Source organism: Neolamprologus multifasciatus, chromosome 12 (genome assembly GCF_963576455.1).
Source record: "Neolamprologus multifasciatus chromosome 12, fNeoMul1.2, whole genome shotgun sequence".
Classification (NCBI taxonomy): domain Eukaryota; kingdom Metazoa; phylum Chordata; class Actinopteri; order Cichliformes; family Cichlidae; genus Neolamprologus; species Neolamprologus multifasciatus.
Genome location: NC_140450.1, coordinates 26,720,432 through 26,743,647, shown reverse-complemented (window position 1 = coordinate 26,743,647; position 23,216 = coordinate 26,720,432). Strand labels below are relative to the sequence as shown.

Sequence of the window (23,216 nt, the reverse complement as noted above, 5' to 3'; positions counted from 1 at the left end):
ATGCAATACAAACAACTTTGTAGACAAAATAGAAGGCTTAAAATCAAGGCATAAGGATTGATATACCTTCTCCATCCTCGGGAGCTTCTTCTTCATTGCAGCTGGCTCCTGAACCCTCCATCTCCTCCTCCTCTGCTGGATATGGGGCATTAGTTTCCTCATTCTGTGAGGCTTTGCCTCTACGACGGGCCTTTCGTTCCTTCTCCTGGGTGAAAATAAGCAAAAAAAAAAAAAAAAAAAAAAAAGCCTCAACAGAAGCAATCTTACAGTATAACATTACACAAAGTATAAAATTCTTTTTTTTTCTTCTTTTTTTTTTTTAAAGGCTTGCGGATGTCATTTTGATTACCGATTTCATTTTATGCTGCTGCAGAATTTCATCCAGTTTCTGCCTCTTCTTGTAGTTGAAGTAGAAGTTCTTGCACTGTGACACGGTCTTTGATCCCACCATCTTGGCGATGGCGGACCAATTCCTACCATACTGGAGAAGGCCTAGAATTAACAGATGGACAGACAGAGGGATTAGGATAGACATACAGAGACAGACGTGTGGATGTGGCCTTGATGACCTGCTATTCTCTCTGCAGTTGTAAAAGATGTAAGCTGTGCAAAGTGCACTGCTTGTGACTATTGTAAATTTAATGGTTATTTTGGCTTATATACTATCAACGCCATCTCTAATCTCTTCAAGTGTACAGTGTTGCCATTGTAAATCAATAGCCAGGAACATCTGTCTCTATACAGCTGTCTAAACTGTGGCACAGCCTGGGAGTTTTACCCACAGTGTAACAGAGACACTGTTCCACTCTGCCAGGAGCACCATGGCTTGTTAACATAGATTTCCAAAGTACAGACAGAGTGAAAGAAAGAGAGAGACTGATAAAGCAAAAAGGAGAGGGAAGTGCTAGTGGTAGGTAAACCGCCAGTCAAACCAATGACATCACTAACTCACTCCACTGGGGTCACTGTGTGTCATATTCTAACTGACTTTGATGTGACCCACTTCCAAGAAACCCAAGTCCTTTACTCAGTCAAGCACATGATTGGGCCTTACACAAGAGTCTACAGGCACCCACTGGGCCAGAGCTGTGATAGATCAACCTGTGATGAAACACACAAGAATGTAGGGACCCACACATAAAGTGTGTATATGTGCTATAGTAAGATATGCAGAGAGCATTCAGTGCATAAAGACAAGTAAATGAGAAATACAGATAGCATAGAATCTGCTCCAGCGCCCCCCCTCCCAGAGTCTGCTGTTAGCTAAAAGGCAGCTCATTAACAGTGTGTTGTAAGAGGCTTAGCTTACACCACCCACTTGTTTCCTGTGCCAGCCTGACAGGTCCTGGCAACAGGACAGCTCTCAAAAGGTTGCTGGGGGCTGGTGGGTGGGAGGGGTGTTATTAACAGGCACAGAGCCAACACGTCTTGGGATAACCTTGGCCATGGGTTCAGAGGTCTCTGCATCTCATCGCTTAATGGAGGTAGTAGGACGGCACGCAGAGCTGCGAGCCAAAGGAGAGGAAAGGACAGCTGTTTACAGCCCCGTCAGTTCAGCTCTCATAATAATCTGAAAGCCTGAATCTGATACCAACACTGGATTGAGTAGTTAGTGATAAGACTATTACTAAGTAATATCTGCAATAAAAACTGATCTATTAGTTGTTTACAAGTCTCATTTCCTGGAAATGTTTCATAAGACTTTGTGTACAGAGATACTTATAGCACTGATATTACGACACGTAAAATGCCACCTAAATATGAAAACTTTTTTTGATCACACAGTCGTGTTTCACTCGCATAATAGTTGCAATTGTATTAACATTAGCACCTACATAAGTACTGTGTCACACATACAGTGTGCAAATGTAATTTTTTAAAAAAGATCTCTAGCTAAAAGGGCTAGCAAACCTATGAATCATGCAGAAAAAGTGCAAAGACCTATAATATTCACTGTCCGACTGAGAATTTATTAATACTATTATAAAAAGACCTGCCATAACAAGCTTGGGTGATCTTCATGTCTGAGCTTCTGGAGTCTAAAAGTGGCAGCGCACCTTGAAACTGTTAAAGTGGAAGAGGTTTTTCAGCTGAAATATTCATTGCTGCCACCAAAGGTATTGCTAGAAAAGCTTCTCCCAGGAAGAAAAGACTGGTTGGCCTGACTCGCTCCATGAGGACTGAGACACGTGACTGCTGATACCTAATAACCTTTTAAAGTCGGGGGTGGACTGCCCTACAAGTCATACACCCTCGAAACTGATAAGAGTACACACAAAAATATATGCCTTCACCCCAACCATGAAACAACGGTGGCATAAGAATAAGCACATTTATAGAAGTTAGATTAACTCTTAGCAGCATGCAGTGAAGCTGAAGTGCTAAAGAGTTCAATTTATTTACTGAAGGTCAAAGGTCACTTTGTGATGACCTCTAGCTATATCCAGTTTGATCCGCCACACGCAAGCACACAAAGCACAATCCCAATAAGTTATAGTTGGCTCAGGGCCTCAGTTGCTCAGAGCAACACACATGTAGCATACATCCAATCAGCTGTAAGAATACTGAAACAGGTGGTAGCCTCACACCCAATCAGGACATCGTATTTTCTTTAGCTCCTCCCAGATAAAGTCCAATCAGCACCTGGTGCGGCCAGAAAGTGGTTATTCCTGTCTGTCACATGCCTGTCGCTCTGGTCGTCGTCTCGTGCCCCTGCTCTGGATAATGCTATCAGACGGTCTGATCTCTCGAGGGCCAGCAGGGAAGCTGTTCAGGGCTGGGCCTTCCGGATCCAGAGCAGAGGAGATGAAAACAGCTCAGTCTCGGTGTTCTTCTTGCCAGCTGGCTCGATACATGAGCCGGTGTCAGGTTGACATACTCTAAACCAGCACATGCTCCTGGCCTCTCCCCTCCTTTTCCCTCTCCCTCTGTCCTCCCTGTGCTTCGGTGAGTGCTGCTCTGTTCTTCTCAGTCGCTCCTCTCCCCAATGGCGGTCGTCTGGGAAGACTTCCACAGGAAAGTGGGACTGTGGGGCGGTTCTATGTGCTCAGCCTCTCTCTCCTCATCTGATCTCTCCTCTATCTCTCTTTTTTTCCCTCCCTCCCTCTTTCCGTCGGTCTGTCCCTCCCCCTACCTCACTCTGCCAGCAGGCACCGCGGCATGCACATACACACACACATGCACACACAACCGCATGAGTGAGTACAAACTCTCTCTCTCTCGTTAATACTCTAGCACACAGACACAAACATACACTCGGGCAGTCCAAGAGTAAACAGAGAGCAGAGAGAGAGAGAGAGAGAGAGAGCAGCCTGGAGAAAGCGAGGAAACACAGAGAAAGCAGAGCCACTGAGCCAGAGAGACAATGGAGAAAGGGAAAGGATACAGAAGTGGAGAGTAAGCACAGAGAGAAGAGTGGGGGCAGCAGGGGTGAGAGAGGGAGTTGATGTTGATACCATGAGAAAGCATAAAGGCTTTCACATTTTTCCTGACTGACCTGCTTTTCATCTTGAATGTGACCTCTCCAGTTTATAACAACACACAGTGAGAGGAGAGAGAAAGTGAGTGGGGGAAAGAGGCGCTTGCCAAATCTTCCACAGCTCTTGCCAATCTGGGCTGTTGCCATCTTCCCAACCGAGAGACAGAACGAGAGACAGAGTTGGAGCAACGGCGGAGGAGAAAGGGAGAAAAGATAATATGGCATTCTCTACCTGCTGCTCCTTTAAATGGGTTCTTCCAGCATGCAGAGCTGGGCCTATTATCCAGCTGCCTGGCTGCCCACACCCAAGCGAAGCCTGGCAGATTAGCACACTTACATAAATGCTGGCCAAGACTGGTACGCACTCCAGCACACACAGGCATAGCCTTTGCTACACATTACTTGCATGTGCCCACATTCACGTAGGCGTAGGGTGGTGGGTTTAAGACAGAGTTACAAAGCCTGCTCATCCCTTGTTTGAGGTGCCAATCTTTGACTGGGGAAGACAAGGGCGATCCATCTCCAAGTGTGGCCATGCCATACTCGAAGGCACTGCTGGCTGGCACTGCCACACAGGAATGGTGAGGCCCAGCCAGACACTATAAATGCCATTATTCAGATCTGGTTAGCTCAAAGGGATAAACACATTAGCATCGGGACACCTAAACCTCTTTAAAACATATACATGTCAAGCACCTGCTGCGGAAAAGCACCTTGACAAGCTTATTCAAAACTAAAGCGCAACTGAGGAAATGGGAGGACGGAGGTTGTGATCTTGGAATGTCTGAATTCTTGGAAAGGGAATCCCTTTTGACAGGTGTGGGGGTTGTTGCTAGAACTGATGATAAAACGACCTCCTCCTCCTCCTCAGCCCTTGGTATTGTAGCTGGGGTTCTGTGGTTGTGGTTACATAAGCCCTTCACAGAAGCCCCGCTCCCACAGAGCTGCCAGGCTAATCCTCTTGGATGGAGTGCCCCACTAATCCTACAGCAGGAGAATGGAACTGAAGACATTAACCAGGATTACTACACAGGACCGTGTTCGAGCCAGGCTAGTGCCAGTTATCACAAAATAACCTCTTAACACACAAACCTGCACAAACACCCAAGTACCAATTTGCAGGAGACGGGACACAAAGCACAAAGCAGGTGCAGACTAAATGGGATTTTAATATCACACTGGAGCTTCTGATAGTTGTTTGCAAGGCACCTCATCTGCTGTTCAAAACATTCAAAAACAGGCCTGCCAGTCGCACAAAGCACAATGACACATCACCTATAAATTACCACAAAGCAGCCGCCTTGTGAAACCCAGTGAATCATGTGCAGAAGACCTAGCACTACAAAGAGGTAGTTGATCAACTTTGATCATTATTTTAGAAGTTATCAAAAAAGGACACATTTATTGTGAAGAGTAAAGAAAGATCTTTATATGCAATGTCACTGCCAACACACACACACTCACCTTTTCTTGCGATATGTAAACGTGTCTTTAAAGCATAGTAAATATTACTGCAGGTAAAGAGCTCATTGAATCAGCAAATGAGGGTAATGTACTGCATATTAAAAAAAAAAAAAAAAAAAAAAAACAACCTTTAAAAGCATACTCGGAGAGTGCAGGTGCAAGGAAAACTGACAGAATGTCAGTGACCTTTATGAATCAGCCAGTAATCTTCAGTGAGAGACAATAAACAGCCCAAGTTAATGACTGCCGCATTCGCAGGGGTTGGTTGATAAGGGGCAGACTTTACAGCCTCCTTGATAAAAGACAGGCTTGCCTTGACCCAGAGACACAGGGAAACGGCTCCAAAAAGCAGCAGACTCCATTCAGGCAGACTGACATACACATGCATAGACATAACCTAGCAGCACGTGGTGGTTGCTACCACACCAACAGGAAGTCACAGCCACATCACTTGTCTATGCTTTCGAACAGTGCTTGAAGCTGATAAGTATTCTTTGCACTGACGAGTTTATTATAATACCTAAAACCTGCAATAAAGCTACTTCACATGAGAAAAGAAAGGTGTCTTACCTTTTTTGGCAGTTTCCATCTCTTCTTCAGTCCAGCGAGAGCTCTCATTCATTTCAAGATTGGCTGTTATTTAAAAAAAAAAAAAAAGAAAGAAAGAAAAAGACAAAAAAAGGAGAACCACCAAGTTAGAGAAGGCGGGAGGAGGTGGAAGGGGGAGTGGGCAGTTGTCACTATGTCTGTTAGGGAGTGACTGACGAGAAGAAAGACAGAGAGAAATTAAAGAAGAAAAAAAAGAATAAGAGGGGGAGGGTGGCTTGAACTGCTTGCTAGTGAAGCACTGCAGCATGGGTCGCTGGGGACTGTTTGTTTTAGATGGTGGAAGCAGGAAATCCAAGGAGAGAAGTCAGTTAATGATTATAGACATAACAACTGGCTTCTTTCGCTGCACAGGCCATAAGCCAGGCTGTCCCTGGCCTTCCATGACATCGCAGCAGGAGTCTGTGCTCACGTGTCCTCTATACGGACCTGTGAAGGGCACATTGGGCCAGCTAGCACTTCTGCTAGCAAGGGAGCAAACAGTGGCAGGGGTGTGGCCGCTGACTGAGAGCCCCTACAGCCCGAGTCACCAGGGGATTCTTTGTGACTACACCTGCAGCATGTATGCACAAATGCTGAAACATCAAAAATACCATCCTAGCCTGAAGCTAGTTTGTCTGTGTGCACAGCTTACACACCATCTGTTAGAATATGAAACAGAGCTAAGCAGGGGGACAGTGCTGACACACAGTCCTTTATTAATAGTTCATCTTTTGCCAATAGGATTTTGTGTGCGTACCTAATGCTGCCACATTTTACACCCATTACGATTTCTTTTTATGCTGTTTGAGTGACAGTGAGGCAAAAGTAATGAGTTTAAGACTGAATAAGACAACACGAATAACAGACAAAGGATCAACAGTGCACTCTTGTGGTACGGGACCAAAGGCCACAACTAGATCAAAGGTGACCAAACTCAGTGCTGAGTGATGATGGCAAATATTTATCTGTAAAGATTCTCTCTTGTTCAATTGCTGTTAACAAATGCACAGAATTTATTCCTGCATGCCATCTTAATTTTTTACATCTAGTAAAAAATTATAGGGTTAATTTAGAATGATTTTGTAATAACATATGTCTTTACATCTGTATATAAGTCCAATAGCAATTTTACCATGCCGTTTACCTACATTGTTTTCTAAGACTACAGAGTTCAGCGTGGCTTAAGTCATATGATAATTTGTTTTTTTAACACTGAAAGAAGAGAGAGGAGAAATCTGCACCAATTTGCTGCAATGCAAGAGATACTGACCGAGCTCATTGTTGAGTGGCGGTGCTGAGGTCTCCTCTGCTTCGCTGGTCATAGAGCGGGTTATACGGCCCTTGCGGCGTCCCTGGCTATTGGCTGTTCGTCGACCCTTGATAGCCACGGGAGGCTCTTTGTCCTCTGCATCTTCTCCAGAGGTGTCGTCCCTGTATTTGGAAAATGTCAACAGAGTCAGCAAGAGAATGCGCCGGGTTGCTGAATGGTCAGGTCTATTAAACGGGACATTAATTTCTGGGTAGCACTGTGAGGCACAGATAATAGTCTTTTAAAGAAAAAAACAAAACACACGTGGGGTGGGGGTATGATTCAACAGCATAATGGCTTCAGTCTGAAACTGAAATCAAGTGTTTTATTGCAGAAGATCAGACTACAAGCTCTGTGGTGAGTTTTGTGCAGGCAAAGTTCTGCATCACAAAATGATGATTCAAGATTTAAAAAAAAAAGTGGTTCCAAATATTCATCAGGGATATAAATTTTATTTAATATTTATTGGGACTATAATAATTTCTGAAAAAACAAAAAATAATGCAAATGATAGGATGCAAATATCGAACAAACAGGAGCTGTGACACATTTCAATACTACAACGCTAAAAAACAGCAGGACCAAGAAAAAGCATCTCACTGAAGTAACACTGGGAAATTGTGGTACATTATTCAATATGTGGACAGAGAAGCAGGTAAATGAAACTAATGGACTGTTTTCTGATATGCAAAAATAATGACCTTATATGCCTGATGCAATTACTTGCGTGGGTATACTGTCCCAATCCTGGACACGGACATGTTTGTCCAAATGAGGATGGGCTAGGGCTGTTCGATATAACGATATATATCGGATGACGATATAAAAACGTCTATCGTTTCATTTTACGCTATCGTTTGTTTCGTGGGTTGCAAAATAAACTGTTTACAACAATATTTTTTTCATCGTTTTGATGGTCACTGTAGTTGCTATATTCATTTCTTAAAGTTCTCTCTTTCTCTTATATTTTATATAACCACACTACAGACGGACAAGCGCCTGTTTTTATGCGTTTTGGTTAGCAACAACGACGGTAACACCATCGCGTGTCCGCTTGTTTGTCTGTTGAGACTTTTCAAAATAAACTGAACCACGTGAAAGAGCAGATTATTTATGGATGAGAAGTAAAAAAGAGCCGCCAGGTGCTAAAAAATAAACCTTAGACTCAAACGTTAGAACAGGCTTTTCCCCGCAGCACGCTGTGTAATAAATACTCAAAGAAAACGGCGGCCGTTACGACTTATGTCTAAAAATGTATCGTTTCATGCATCTGTTAAAACACTTGACTACAGTTACATGACGCGCAGCTGGAAACACTTCCCGCAAGTCGAGCTGCCCGAGATTCACAGAATTTACAGAAAATGTTACATTTTTGTGATTTATATCGTTATCAGACGATAGAATTCTTAGATCGGGATATGAGATTTTGGTCATATCGCACAGCCCTAGGATGGGCAAAAATACCTCAGAATGACACACTTCAAATCAAAAATTTGAACGTGTATGCAGACGCTGCTTTTTCCATTCTTTTTATTTCCAGGATAATTTATTGAGTGTCTGCACAATGGCATGCCAGGAGACAGCCACTGAATTTGAACCTTCTGCTCCTCCATTCATCTTCCCCCAGCTCCATTAATCTTGCTGAGGGGAGCTGGTGGCACACTAAATATAGGCAAGCCAGCTGTGCCAGGGGTGACAGGCAGGCAGCGGGGTGTGCTGGGAGTCACGGAGTCCCCTGGCCTCGCCTCAGAGCAGGCAGGCACCCGACAACGCTTCATCATCATCATCCTCCTGCAGTCTGATACATCTGCAAATATGACCTACCATTGCTTGAAACTGCTAGAGTGTACACTCTCAGCTGACAACATAATATAGTGCCTAAATACACACACAGAGGGATGGATTTATCTAATAATTTTCAGGCAACAGAATGCAATGAAATTCCTACCGTTTCTGCCTCATTCAGTGGCACCGTGCCTAAAAACACCCCCTCCTTCAACACTGCACCCAGCTAGGTTAATTACACTGCTTATTTTCCTCACCAAAAACAACTCAGACTAACAAAATAAGCACAGAGTTTTAAAAATGAGACTTTGTGCTATTTGCAAAGGGATGAACGTAAACAGGAAAACAGCTGCTCTACTAGGGAGAGCAAATGGAAGCTCAAAATTGCTGTAGGTGGAAAGTTTGGCTGAAGGTGAGGGAGAAAGAGCTCAAGGGTTACAGAATGATTGCATTTCCAGATCAACTCCCTATAGCCAAAAATTACCCCTACTCCATTTCCTGCATCCTGACATGGAACAATTCGAAAAATTGCGACTTGGAGAAAAAGATCAAGTAAGAAAAATTACTCCAGCTGTATGGGTTCACCCACTCAACTCCATCTTTTCTTTGAGCTGTCAGTGTGCTCTCAAATTTAAAGGTCCCAGTAGTGCTAAAGCTTGCTTGGATAGTTTTGACTTCTTTTTGGGGTTTTTTTTGTTTTTTTTAAATTAATGGCAACTCACTTCATTCCATCTTCCTTGTCTTCAGTGTCATTTTTCTCTTCATCCCGCTCTGCCTCCTTCTCTTTCTCCTCCTTCTCCTTGTCTTCCTGGCTGTTCCGGTTCACTTGTTGTTGTTGCTGCTGCTGCTGCTGCTGCTGCTGACCGTGCTGTGAGGAAAAAACACAACAATGAGGTGCCGTATTACAAAGATAACCCAAGTAGTTTGGCAAAGACAAACAACCCAAAAATCTCCTGCAATTTGCACATCTTTGACGCACATGCTTCATTGTGCAAACGCAGAGGCATTCAGATTTTGTCAAAATCCTGTGCATCCTGCCCATCAGATTAATATAAAAAGAAGCAGTCGGTGGTTAACAGCTTTACTTGAGTAGGTTACTCCAGTATCTTTCTAGCATTACAAACCACAATTTATCTTCTCAGATTTCATGCATGTTCTGCTTGCTTCCAAACAGCGAATGACTTAGCAATTTTGGTGGCAGAACTCAAGTCTGAGACTTTCCAGCCGACGGTGTCAGGCTGGCTTTTGTGGTGGTGGTGTTTTTTTCTTGTTTATGAAGCCAAAAAAAAAAAAAAAAAAAAAAAAAGGAATTCCACTCTTCCTCATTTCTAAAACCTTGCTTTCTTTTATTGTTTTTTCAAATGCATCTCACTTTACCTAAATGAAGATTTACGCAGCTTCAATTTTAGCATAGGCAAAACCAAAGAGGATGCGAAAGTTCCGAAATTACAGCAGCACATTTCTTGCTCCTGAAGCACCCAGAACCACTTCCTCAGCAGTTTCCTGCCTGTCTGGGCTTTTATGGTTAGAGTTCACAGCACTGACACGCAGCTCGACCTAAAACCATAAATACTGCTTAACAATGATCAGTCGGCTCTTCATCAAGAATTAAGATCTCATATTCTCTTTATGAGGTATTTGCAGTATCATTCTGAGCAAATGCTCACTCAAACCATGTAAACAATGTGTATCTCTGTAATATAGACATATTTTCAGTAGCTCCTGACAACCAAACAACAATTGGCAAAATCTTATTTAGCATTTGTTGTTAGGGAGGGAGAAGAGCAAATTTAAAATGCACCTTTCACACAGAGAAGCTAATTCTTTTTTCTCCATTTGCACAGCATCCCTAATGTCCTCTTCCGCTCTGTGAAATTAATAATGATCTCAACACAACACTACAATACTTAGAAAAAGATTGGACTCTGTGAAGCTGGAAATACATTAACATTTATATTAAGTCGTTTTCTATTATATTTTCTCCTCTCCCCAAAAATAATCTGTTACCATTTGGAGCAATCCTGATGTATAGCAATGCACTTTCTGTTCCTCCTCTGCAGATACCTCCCTCTGTGACTGTGAGCTGTAAATGCTAGCTGCTAATCAAGAGATATGGCCGCAAAGTGCCTGCTAATGAGCAGTTTCTTCAGGAAAGATGACATAGTTTGCTCATAAACATACGAAAAGGTCACCCTACGTGTGCCATTTCATTAGTGCCACCATGAAGTTAGCACCTGAGGTTAGATACATTATAACAGAGTTCATTTGGAGCAGGAATAACGTCACCCTACTACAGAAAAATGGTTTAACACGGTGAGATGATGATTGTGTTTACAACAGACATTATCAGCCTCATTCTGAGTTGATTTTAAAGGGACTAAAGTCTTTCAGTGTGCCATATTTACACATAAAGTACCCCATGTGCTCTACACAAAAACAATCTTATCTCAACTCAATCACAATGCAGAGAATCTATCAGAAGTGTAAGCCTCAAAGATGAAAATACCTGGCTTCTTCCTCTGCGTCGGTAGTTCCTTCGCACAATGTTCTTGTAGTTCTCATTCTTTTTGGTCAGGTAGTAAAAGAGCACACACTCTGCCACCGTCTGAAACATCAAACAAATGTCATTTCTTATGCCTTGAAAAAAGGGAATGACACAAAAACAAAGGAGAGGAGAGGGAGAAAAAAGTATACCTTTCTCTCTAGAAAAGACGCAATCAGACCAAAGTTTTTGGGGTGCTGGATGAACCTGTGGAAGCACAACAAAGGCAACAGAATGAATCCAAAATAATGGTAATTTCTGGAAAGTCACAAAATACCACGAAGAGAGTGCCTGGGGGTGGGATGACGTCAGCGATCACAAAGAAAGAAAATGAGAATTTATGACTCAGCTTACCTAAAAAAATTTTTTTAAAAAACCCAGAAAAAAACAGAAAAAAGGAGAAAAACAAAAACACTGCTTTAAATATAAAATCTATTACATAAATAGATATTTCGATAAATAAATAAAACCGGTTACTTAGTATTTCTTTTAGATCAGAATTGTTAGAAGAAGAAGCTGAAGTTTATGTGGGGCCAAACTTTAAAGTTGATGATTTTACAGCACGGGTTTGATTTGGCTGCCTGAAACGCCTCTTCTCAATTCTCACGAAAGAGGAAGATTCACTTCCTTACCAACAACTCCCTGACCCTTTCTCGGTCACACATGTTTCACAGGGAGTAAAAGACGCAGTTCGCCATGTTATATAAAAAGCAAATCTCAGGAAATTTTATGAAAGTAAGAGCTGAACTGAAAGTTAATACAGCATCTGAAAACAGAATAAACCTGTAAAGATGAAGGAAAACCAACAGTCTGGTCATATGCTGTGCTGTGGGTGTCCAACAGCTTCTGTTTCTAGATGTGTTATTATCAAAGGAAAGGAGCTTACTTCTCTCTGAACGTGTCCTTCTCTTGATCGCTCCACATATTCATAACCTGCCGGTCCTTGTACACCTTCATGGGGTCGCCCATCAACCCATTCATGTTGATGAACTTGATGCGTTGCTGCTCAGCATCAAACAGCATAGGAGGGATGACTGCCAGCTGTCGCATTTGCTTCTCTGTGTTCTAGTGTCCACGCGTGCCACAAACCCACACAAGACAGAGAAATCAACATCCTGGAGTGAGGGGGCTGGTCTCCAGAGAGACATACAGCCTAGTGCTAATGCAGACATGCACACTCTTAAAAAGTCGTGTGATAGCACATGATGTTTGAAGCATTTGGAAAACAAGCACAGAATTTCAGTGTGATTTGGTGACTCAGCAGGCTCTGTTATGCTAGGTCTAATAGCAGCTCTCCTTCACAGACTTATTTCCCATCACTCAATTATTTGCAACATAACAAAGAACCAAAAACCTCAGGACTGGTTTGTAAATGAAAAGCACTGTCTTGTCGTCAGCTTTCCAAAGACTGAAGTTTTGCAGTCTAATCGACTGACAATAAGTAATCATGACACTGTCAGGAATAAGTACGAGTCTTTGTGCATATTTTTGTGTGTCCATCTACTAAACTTCAGTTTAGTAGATGAAGCTTGTGATGAGGAGGAGGATGACGTTTTATCTATATGCCAGTCACGTTGTGTCTTTCCTTTGTGTTTTCACTTCTTTGGTGAGGGGGACCCTGTCTCAGATGATAAAACATAGGTGTGATCCTTCATATTGTGAGTCTGAAGGTGCAGACATTAATTAAAATTTGCATTCTTGGCACTTTTCTCCTCTGTGACTGGTCTGTGATATTTTCAGTGACTATATTTTCAATTTGAAGATACACTTTGAGAAATGAATTTCATTTCAACTGGAGTAATTATTAGCTTTTGTACTTTAAATGCCCCACAACACTTGTCAAAATATTTTTAATGCTAAAACTCTTTCCAAAACCTGCCAATCTCCAGGCAGTTACTCACCTGTGATTTTGAAGTCCATGCTAAAGTTCCCCATTCTCTGCCTGAAGGTTTAGATCGCAGAACAATTACACAGAGTATAACGGGCAAGAACTATGATTACTGTAGCTAAGGCTATGGGTCAACTGTGCAGATTACACAGTACATAAAGGAAAGAGAAACGAGGTAAGACTACCAGTGAGAGAGCCAGTAGAAACTTCCAGAAACTCCTAAAGCCTTTGAGAGCATTCCAGCTGAAAGCAGCTGTGCTAGCTTCTGGGTTGTGGTGGCCTCAAAAGTATAGTTGGTCGTTTTTTTAACCACTTAAGCCCCACGCCCCCGGTACCGGGGCAAAAAGGAGGAGATCACGTTTAATTGGTTATAACGCGGGTGAGAAATGTAAGTCCAGACATGTGTGGTATCCACAGAAACCTCTGAATCTCAGCTAAAATGTCATATAAACAATTTCTACAACCGCCAAACACACCGAAAACAAGCCATGATTAAACGAGCAGTTACGTAAATGCGCAGAAGTCCGCTAAACAAACAAAACCGAACAAGAATTTCTTCAGACTTCATGTATATATAGGCTAAAGAAAGGCTGGTTATCTTCTAGATTGGTTGAAGTGATGTGAACGTGACATTGTTACTGTGATCCTATTGGCTCAAACGATTAAAAACAGGTGCCAATCATGCAAATTGACCAAATGAAACCAAAGTTACAGCCCCTTAGAGTTTAAAGGGTCAGAGGCCAATCAAACGCACTATGCGCGCTGCAGAATAGGGCCATTACCATGTAAATGTGTAGTTAATTCTTCAAAAATATATTTTTAAAAAAAACATTTTTAGGCCTGTTAATAAAATTAATTAATTTCTGCTCTTTAATACATAAAAAAAAAAAATTCCAATGGTATGGTGTCCAATTGTGTGCCGAAATTGGACATTTTTGTACAGTGTCTGTCCACTGTCCACAGAAACATAAATCTTTGCACAGAGGGTGTTTATATGTTGGTTACTGAATTTCTGAAATGAAATGTGAACTGAGGCATATTTTTAAAAGGGTTATATGCTAAGAAATGTAAAGAGAAAAAAAATAAAAAAAAGGGGCGAGGATAAAATCTACTTACTTTTTCTGTGTTCCAGTCTCAGTAACTTTGACACAGTAATATCTGCTTCAATATTTACACCTCTGATGAAATTTCACAAGTGTTAGCTTTATTTTGATACCAAGATTGTAAGGGCAGAGTTTGTAATTGCGAAGAAATAATCAATTAAATTTGGGCATTGCATTTTTGAGCAGGAAGCTCAGAAACCCCTTTGGGGCTTACGAGGTTAAAAATAGCGGGTGTGGGTTTGTGGAATCTGACATGTTACCCTGGTACCTTGAATATGGTGGCTGTGATGAACATTGTCATTCTGCTTAACTGCATTTATCCATGTGGCTAGAGACTGGTCACATACAAAGCACACCAAAGGTAGAGGAGAAAAGTGCCATGAAGGCAAATTTTTATTCATGCCTGCCAAAAAAGTGAAAATACAAAGAAAGAGGGCGCGCCTGGCATCTGGATAAAGCGTCATCCTCTTCCTCACTACAAGCTTCATCTCCTGAACCGAAGTCAGGACTCTAAAGATGTATTTATTCCTGACGATGTCGCAATTATTTATTGTCAGTCGATTAGACATGCAACCTCCAGTCACTGGAAAGCTGATGACAAGACTATCATAGCCGAAGCAAACCAAACATTTCCCACTGTAGCATTTTCACATTTAAATTCACCTAACAAAACACAAGTTGACTTATATTGAAGTCAGAGCAAATGCATTGTTTATGTCAGCATCTCTGGCACTGCTCTGTCAGTGAATCAGTTTGAATTATGACAGAGAGTAAAGAAACAAGGAGGAACTGCTAGTGATCTGTTCAGATGAAGTGCTGCAGGCAACAGCACACCTCTGACTTCTTAGCAAGGTAACCAGCTTTCACTTTTACAGCAAGTTTTTGTTCAAAGACTCACGTCGTGTGTTTCAAAAAACAAACAAAACAAAAAAAAAATATGATTGTTCAGCATGATGATGGGAAACGCCAATTACTGACAGATTTTCTGGTCCTTTTTTCTCTTTTTACACCTATAACTGTGTGAGGTGCAGCATTAAACTGGTATCAGTACTGCCACCAGTAACTGCAGGTGTCACCAAAAAAAGAGCAATAAAAAAAATGTGTAATAAAAAAAAATGTGTCCAAAGTGCAGTGAAGCTAAAATGCTACACATCAATATTTGGCCTGAGCTGCACTTGCCTTTAAACCAGCAGCAATTAACATATAGACAATTTTTAAGCTCACAAACTTCACATATTTAATACGAAATAGGTGAATGCTCACATATACAGATTTACATATTAAGGCATATCACATTTCTCCAAACTGAGTGGGGAGAACTTACAAATACAAGATGCACATGAAGACCAAGTCTAGGGGCTAAGCCACTTTAAGAGAAGAGTTTACCTCATGCTCAGATATTCCATCAATGATTTCAGAGACTTCATGTTCACTGCGAGCTGCAGATGAGGTCAGCCCACCCCCTCGCTGCCCAACACGGCTACAAAAAGAAAAAAAGAAGACCCGTTCATTCAAATCTACCCACACACTGCTGGCAGTGAGCTACCTACATCAGATGATGAAACAAATCCACGTTAACGCTTTACAAGAGCAGCAGTAATAAGGCAACAAATCAAACTGATTGAGTCTGTTACATTAACAGTGTCTGTTGTGCCGGTAGGGAAAACAAATCATCCTACCTCTGCATTCGCTCCTGCAGCTCTCTTTGCTTGCGGATCTCTGGGAACTGTTTCTCGTAGTACTCCCGCACCTTGCTTTCCTTGGCTCTGCGCCGTGGGTTGTTTTCAATGCGCTCCACCTTCTTCTCCCAAGCCTCCATTAGCTGGTCATAGCGCTGGCAAAACTTCTGTTCCTGAAGGATCACAGAAACAAAACGAGCTCAGTCTAATGTGGATCTATTTAAATATGATCCTTATGCCATATTGGATTTGAACTAGGAGGAGTATTACGTTTGAGAACATGCATTTCCTGAAGATTTGACAGGAAACCTTAAAACACACGGCAACCCTCAAAGAACAAAATGATTTTTCACATTACGTCTCCTGGGTGTATCCTACCATGCACCCCTGTGTGTTCAGAGGGGGCAAAGTGACGTGTTGGTATTCTACGAGGAGTCTAGCCTCGAGTCAAATCTCCGGCAGACGGCAGCCAACTGTTTTCCCAGCATCCTCACAGGCAGGCTGTAAAGCAGGCCATTAACCCTGGTGGAGACACGACCCTCGGCGGGCTCATAAATTACAATGTAACGTCTCCCTTCACTTTGCCCACAAGGAGCTCCTCACTTTGAGAAGAGTGGACACTGTGACACTGATGAGATGCTGCATTTGAACCTTTTTTTTTTTTTCTTACATCAACTTGCAATACAGAATATGCTGTGATAGAGTTCCTCTGGCACCGACTGAGAGATTAGATGCTACTTTCTCATCATATATTTTTTACTTTTGGATACACGCAAATGTCAGTAAAAAAATAATGATTTCCTGTCAAGTCAGTTGATTTTACAATGGCTGCCTGGCTCTAGCATCAGAACTCACCCGATTGATCTCAGCTTTATTTATAGTCATGCTCTTTAGCTCAGTCTTACTCAGGCCCTGGCAGGCTGGAGCATTGGGTAACCCTGTACACTGCTCATTACAGTGTACAGTGAATTCAAAATTATACTTTCAGATGACAACATAGGTTATTTTTTTGGTTGGTTTTGAAAGCAATTGTTTCCCAGGAGCACAGTGCAAGTACCAACAGCAGATCATACCCACAGCCCTTTTTTTTTTGGTATGCCTAAAATGGCCACGCACTTCAAGGAGCAGCTGGCCCACTTTCATACTAGTCATCCGTCACGGGCTAAGGCCAGCAGAGAGTCAAAAATGTGAAGTTCTATACTTACCCACTGCTTACGAGCATGATTTCTCCTTTTGAAGTATAAGATGAGCTTCTTCCTCATCGCCTGGTTTCTAAGAGGAGAAAACAGAGGGCAGAAGGATGGGAATAAAAGAATAAGGTGAGAACATGTGAGGGGGATCCAATCATTGTCAGACACTGCTCTGGCTTTCATCATATTTCTCTCACATAATGGAGCCAAGCCTATGATGTCCTCAAGATCCTCAGGTACATTTTCTATTATTTCAGGAGCTTCTGTGCGGCACTTCTTTTCTCAATACATAAATAACCACATACATACACACACACTCTCAGACTCTCACACACTCACATAAACACAAACAATGCCTGTCCTTGTATGCCACCACTCGATAAACTCAAACTTGCTTCTGGGTGGAAAGGACAGCGAGGGAGCCAAACTTATAAAACTTGTCTGTGCTGGGAACAGCCAGCCACAGAGCTTCAAATAAAGGTCAGGGCCAGTAATCTCCTTAGGCAGCCACTCAGTTTGTCTCTCTTTGCTGCAAGACAGAGTTTTATTCCTGACACTTAATCTGTCACTTGTAAGGTCACGTTCCCCACTGATTAATGTAATCTTATTCTACATTAGTCACTTCAGCTGAGCCGCAGGGTCCTTCAGGTCATGGACAAGGACGGAAAACTAGGAAGTGGGCTAACAGGGGTGTATGACTCTTGTGAAAATTTAAAGATAGCACGATAGCATTCAGTAAGCAGAGATATAAATGCTGACGATGGCCCTGCTCGCATTCCCAACTTTTTATCTGTAGTACCAAAACCAAGTCAGATCTACAGAGCCTCAACCCCCAACCTACAAAAACACTCCCACGCACACACACATACAAACATAGACACATGTTGAGCTGTGGCCTTGCAGCAGGGTTGAGGAAAGATAAAAGCTGCCAAATCCAGCTAGATAGTGTAGATGTCCACACATGTGGCCTATAATGGATGAGAACTAACTCACTATGGCAAAAACAGGACTGATAGATTAAGCTCTTTAAGGACAGAGATGGCTTTGTCCTCTAGACACCAGATGGAAAAAGGAAAGATTAGCAGCCCTGAACACTTACAAAAGGTTTCCTTTGTCCTGCTGTAAGCTATTGGAGAACACTGTAATTTGGCATTATACCTCTAAAACATGGTGGCTGAAAGATGCATTATATGCAAAATTGTGACAGATGTTCTACAGTGGTGCCATCACACTAAGAAAAAAAAAACTTTTCAAATCTCATAATTAGAATTTGCCGTTACAGTAAACTGCATACAAAAAGGATATCTGTAAATGCCCTTTGTGACACTACTACTACTGTGTGATGATACACTGAGATGATGAACTAGGATGGAGACAGAGCTCCACAGAGATACTACTAGTCGCCTATCCCAACATGAATACCAAGGTTATCAAACCAGTTAACAAAACAAAGGAGTCAATTGTGCAGGCTCAAAGCGACACACTGGTATTTAATAACATAAACACGAAGAGAGTGAAGACAGTTTTCAGTTAATTGCTTTGAGGCAATAATACTGATCAAACGATGAAGGGATCAAAAGGGGTGAAGACAGCAGTGTGCGGGTAAGAGGTCAGACACATCTTGTGGTGCGCCACTGCCCAAACTACAGTGCCAACGGTGCAGGCGAGCCACTACACCCTCCCAGAGTCGTTTGATGTGCCTCACTGTGAATTACAGTCCTTAAAAGATTACAGATGGACATAAGCTATATTGACAGACATGGCAGTGCCACACAGGATTGTATACTTTCTGCTCCTCTCTTATTCCAGTAGGCATTTTTTTGTGTTTGCTTGTCTTTTTAACCCCTTAGCCTCCCCATTGTTACACACATTAATTCCATCAAGTCTCACTACTTAGCTTATCTCACATCCCCCTCTGAAATGCCATTGTTTGTGGTCTGCCAATGGGTAAAGGATAGTTAAAATATGGGATGTGGTGGAAAGCAGCTAGTTTCTCACACTGAGGCAATATAAAACCAATGCAGGGATTAATGGCTGCTAAGGTTACCAAGTTTCAATCGCTGGAATTATAATAAAAACAAAAACAAAGGCTAAGTTAACAGAATATAACAGGAATTGCCTTGTGTAGACCTCATTTACATTATATAGGTGTTGTTGCTCTTAACGTTTTACTATCAGGTTTCAAATTCCTTGTATACACTGATTACACATCAATCAGTCACAACATTAAAACTAGCTCCCGAGTCTCCTGCGCCTCTTCCTTGTGCTGCTGAAGCAGTTCTGACCTGCCAAGGGGGGTGACTCCCCAGGACTTTAGCAGCAGATCCTTAATATCTGATAAGTTGCAAAGGAGACCCTTTGCAGTGAGATCAGCAGGGTGAAATGTTAACCAGTTAGCAGCTGGTAAGGCAACAACTACAACAACAAGACAGAGAACACTACGATTTGAGTTGTGTGTTATGTTTCTTAATAATATATCTGGAAAGGAGAAGTATGAATTGACACTACGTCCATGGTTTAAAGCACTCAATTTGAACATAATTTGAACAAAAAATAACTATTTTCTTTATATGTTACCAAGTATAAAGGGAGTCATTAACCCTTAACACATGTCTCTACCAGCAAACTGCAGGTCCTGGTGCCACTGATGATGGTTTCCAAAAGCTTGAATAACAAATCCTTTGTGCCTACATTACCAGTATATGCCAGTCGACACCAAAACACAGGAACCAGTCAACCATAGCAACTTATATTCCTCCGCTTTGGTCTCTGTGGCCTTTTGACTTTCTTGTAATCCGGATTCAGCTTCATAATTTTTCTCAGTACATTGTGTCGCTGTGTGTGGTTACCACAGGCTGCAAGCTGACAGGAAATGCAAGCAAATGTTTTTACATCTCTCTTGACAAGTGAATTTGCACTGCATTTCCTCCATACCATAAAACTGACTTTTGTTCTTTGTTTTTGTTTTTTTAAACACAGGTTTCTGCCAGAGGGCTGTGTATGGTTAGTTTTGATTCAAGAAGATCAACTTCTTGAATCAAAACCAACCATACATTTAGGTAGGTCAAAGGTTTGTGCTGTGCTAGAAGCAAGACTATCGTCCCTGTTTCTTAAAATGCCGACACACACGGACACAAAAAAGGGATATTAGGTAATTAGAACAACAAAGTATCTAATGTTTTGGTAGGTTAAAGCAAAATCCAGTTTTCCCAGATGAACACTGTTTTCACCAGGTCTTCTCCTTCCAATCTCTTTGCTAATTTGGGAAAAAGTGGCCCTAAACATCCACATGATGTAAAAGAAATCATTATTTAGAAGAGAACACCCTGCACTGTTGAAGGATCCAGTTCTGACACCGATGTTCACCATTTAGGACAGAGGTCAACAGCAGCAGTTCTTCAATCCCATGTGCATCAACACACACTGACTACCAATGACCTTATCGCTAATTCACCAGTTGTTGACCCACTGGGGTGGGCGGTCTTTGCCAAAATCACCTGGATCTTTAAAGCTGCCTTTTTCTCCTCCCGCTTTGTGTTCACTCGCAGCTTAATTTATTCTATTACTTGACAGGTGCCAGTGTAAAAAAAAAAAAAAAAAAAGACACAAAAACCACAACACTGACACAAAAAACTTAATCTGTCAGTGGGTTTAGCGCTTTGGCTAATTGGTGTACATCTTTAAATACATCCGTTTGTAATTAATCTATATAAAACATGTCCATCAAGAGCTCTAAAGTGACATTTATCCCACAGGAGGTCCCATGTCAGTTAACATATTCAATATGTTACACCTGTATTTTAGTGTTTGTGTATAAAAGACTTAGTGATGAGAGTGTGTAGGCATATATAATGACAAACTCACATTTTGATGTTTTCATGGTACTGCTTGGTATCAGATGGCTGGTTGTACAGAGGCTGGATTGGAGGGGGGAAAAAAGCTGATGAACAGAAAGCCATTTTTTTCCTACTGTATAACAGATAAAACAAAGGTCATATGTCACTTTTCCTTCCAACATGTCATGAATATGATTCTCACCTTACAGCAAAAAAATAAAAAATAAAATAAAATATGACCAAGAGTTAACCTCTTAAACCGCAGGGTTTTTCCTGAGATTACTGCTCAAAAATAAAATGTCCAAAATAAATATAGTATTTCTCTGCATACACTCTGGATAAACAATCTTAGTATCAAAACAAAGCTAAAATTTGTGAGACCTTATCAGAGGTGTAAATATAGGTGTCGAAAGTAACTGAGGATGGAAGAAATTTTTTTTAAGAAAATATGAAAAAAAGACCTTTTAAAAAATGCTGCAGTATACAAAACTCCAGAAAATCATGAATCACTATATGGATGATGTGTGCAATAGTTGCAATGCTGCGGAGTGAAACTGAAAAAAGTTGCAGAGGTTTTAGTGAAGACATAGCCAGGCGTATTGCAATTTGGCACAGTGAGTGAAAATTGACAGGTATTAACAACATTAACTTTCTTTACATGCCTAAAGATTTCTTGTATTTGAATATTTTCTGAAGAATTACCCACATACACGTGCATAATGGGCCGTCCATGAATGTAATGGATAGTCTGTGGGCCTGAAAATTCTGAGGGGCAGTAACTTTGGCTTCTATTGGCCGATTTGCATGACTGACCCCTCCTTTTAATCATTTGAGCCAGTAGGATCACAGTAACATCACAACGTTTACATCAACCCCACCAATCAGAAATTGCAGGGCGAGAAATACAAGTGAATGCAAAAAGCACAACACTTACCATTGTTAAATTCAATCTCTGTAACTGTCGGAAAATGGCAACGTTTTGGCAGGAAACGGTCTGAGGCATTGTGGGAGATTTTCAGGAAATGAGACATAGCCACGATTTTTAAAGTTTTGGTATAAAAAGCAAAGGTAAGGCTGAATTCATGTTACAGTTTTTAAAAGTGAAATATAATTTCGGTCTTCTTTTGTTGCTGGTTCAGTGAATTTTGCTCAGCGCGTGATGAAAGTTGCAGTTTTGGGATCTATGCGATATCAGCTTTTAGAAATTTATTATTTAAGGGTTTCAGGAGGTTAGCAAGACTGACACAAAGTTGTGACTGACAGAAGACCGATAACATGATATAATTCAATCCAGCGAACTCACTCATAAAACAAATAAACTATTCGATTCAATTCAATTTTATTTATATAGCGCCAAATCACAAAAGTCGCCTCAAGGCGGATGGAGAGATGGATGCGTTGACAAAATAGGGATAGTATTTTGCGTAGGCTCTTGAATAGGCTCATTTAAAAAAATTAAAAAATAAAAAAACTTAAAAAGCCAAGTGGACACACAGTGTGCTACTATGCATGTGGGAGTAAGATGTATGGACAGCCAGATGGACACACATAGTATATCAGGATGTAGATGAAGAAAAACACAGTAGTCTGGAAATGTATAAAGGAGCAGAAGTACTCATTTCAATACGACTGCTAGAACAAGCAACATGCGAGTCATTTTATTTAAAATTAACTATTTAACATACCACCTAATGGAGCTTTAAGATAGCACACAAATGTTTTCACTTCATTATCTTTAACCTAAGAACTGAGGTCATGATGTGATCAGGCTTGTTCCTCTTCCCTAAGCATCCTTTATCCTTCTAATGTGACCTTGTGAAAAAACACGGGGGGTGGAGGAAAGGGAAATGCAAAAACTGACTTGTGAGATAAAATAAAGTCTTTACTCACCAGCTCTACCCTGGGTCCCAGTCCCTCCAGTATCCTGTGAGCTTCTTCTGCCTTTTTCTAGTGAGCAAAGATAAACACAAGTAGAACATTAGCCGGCCGCCTGCACCTCTGCCATCACCACGGCAACGCAATGAACATGCTAACTTGATCACTAAGGCTACACCACTGCTTGCCGGCTGGATGGAGAGATGGATGCGTTGACTATTATTAGAGCTTTTAACTGAAGCTGGGCCGCAGCTCCTTGCCTCAGCACCCTCTCCCCTTTCTCTCTCTCGCTCAGATAAAAAAATAAAAGATTACTCACCACCCCTGAGCAGAGAGGTAAGAGAGGAAGAGCAGGCGGGCAGGAAAGCAAGTGGGAGTGGAACAAAAAATGAGTGGGAGAGAAAGAGCAGAAAAAAAGAAGAGAAAAAAACACAAGGAACAAGGAGGAGTGGGGGCTACAAGGCTTTGGTACTTATCTA

The 23,216-nt window shown here is 41.6% G+C and overlaps 1 protein-coding gene across 9 annotated transcripts in view; it reads right to left on the bottom strand.

Moving 5' to 3' along the window:
* The window catches only part of ncor2 (nuclear receptor corepressor 2), a 96,993-nt gene that overhangs the window by 29,760 nt on the left and 44,017 nt on the right, over positions 1–23,216 (bottom strand). For 7 of the 9 annotated variants that reach the window (XM_085179423.1, XM_085179427.1, XM_085179431.1 and 4 more), the window contains exons 7-19: positions 22,753–22,809; positions 20,891–20,943; positions 17,042–17,108; positions 15,837–16,009; positions 15,544–15,637; positions 12,053–12,231; positions 11,319–11,373; positions 11,131–11,229; positions 9,347–9,492; positions 6,801–6,961; positions 5,513–5,575; positions 350–492; positions 67–205 (exon numbers count right to left, since the gene is read on the bottom strand). In XM_085179423.1, coding sequence (XP_085035549.1) covers positions 67–205; positions 350–492; positions 5,513–5,575; positions 6,801–6,961; positions 9,347–9,492; positions 11,131–11,229; positions 11,319–11,373; positions 12,053–12,231; positions 15,544–15,637; positions 15,837–16,009; positions 17,042–17,108; positions 20,891–20,943; positions 22,753–22,809 — 1,429 coding nt within the window. The other 2 variants (XM_085179426.1, XM_085179430.1) reach the window with 2 other exon arrangements.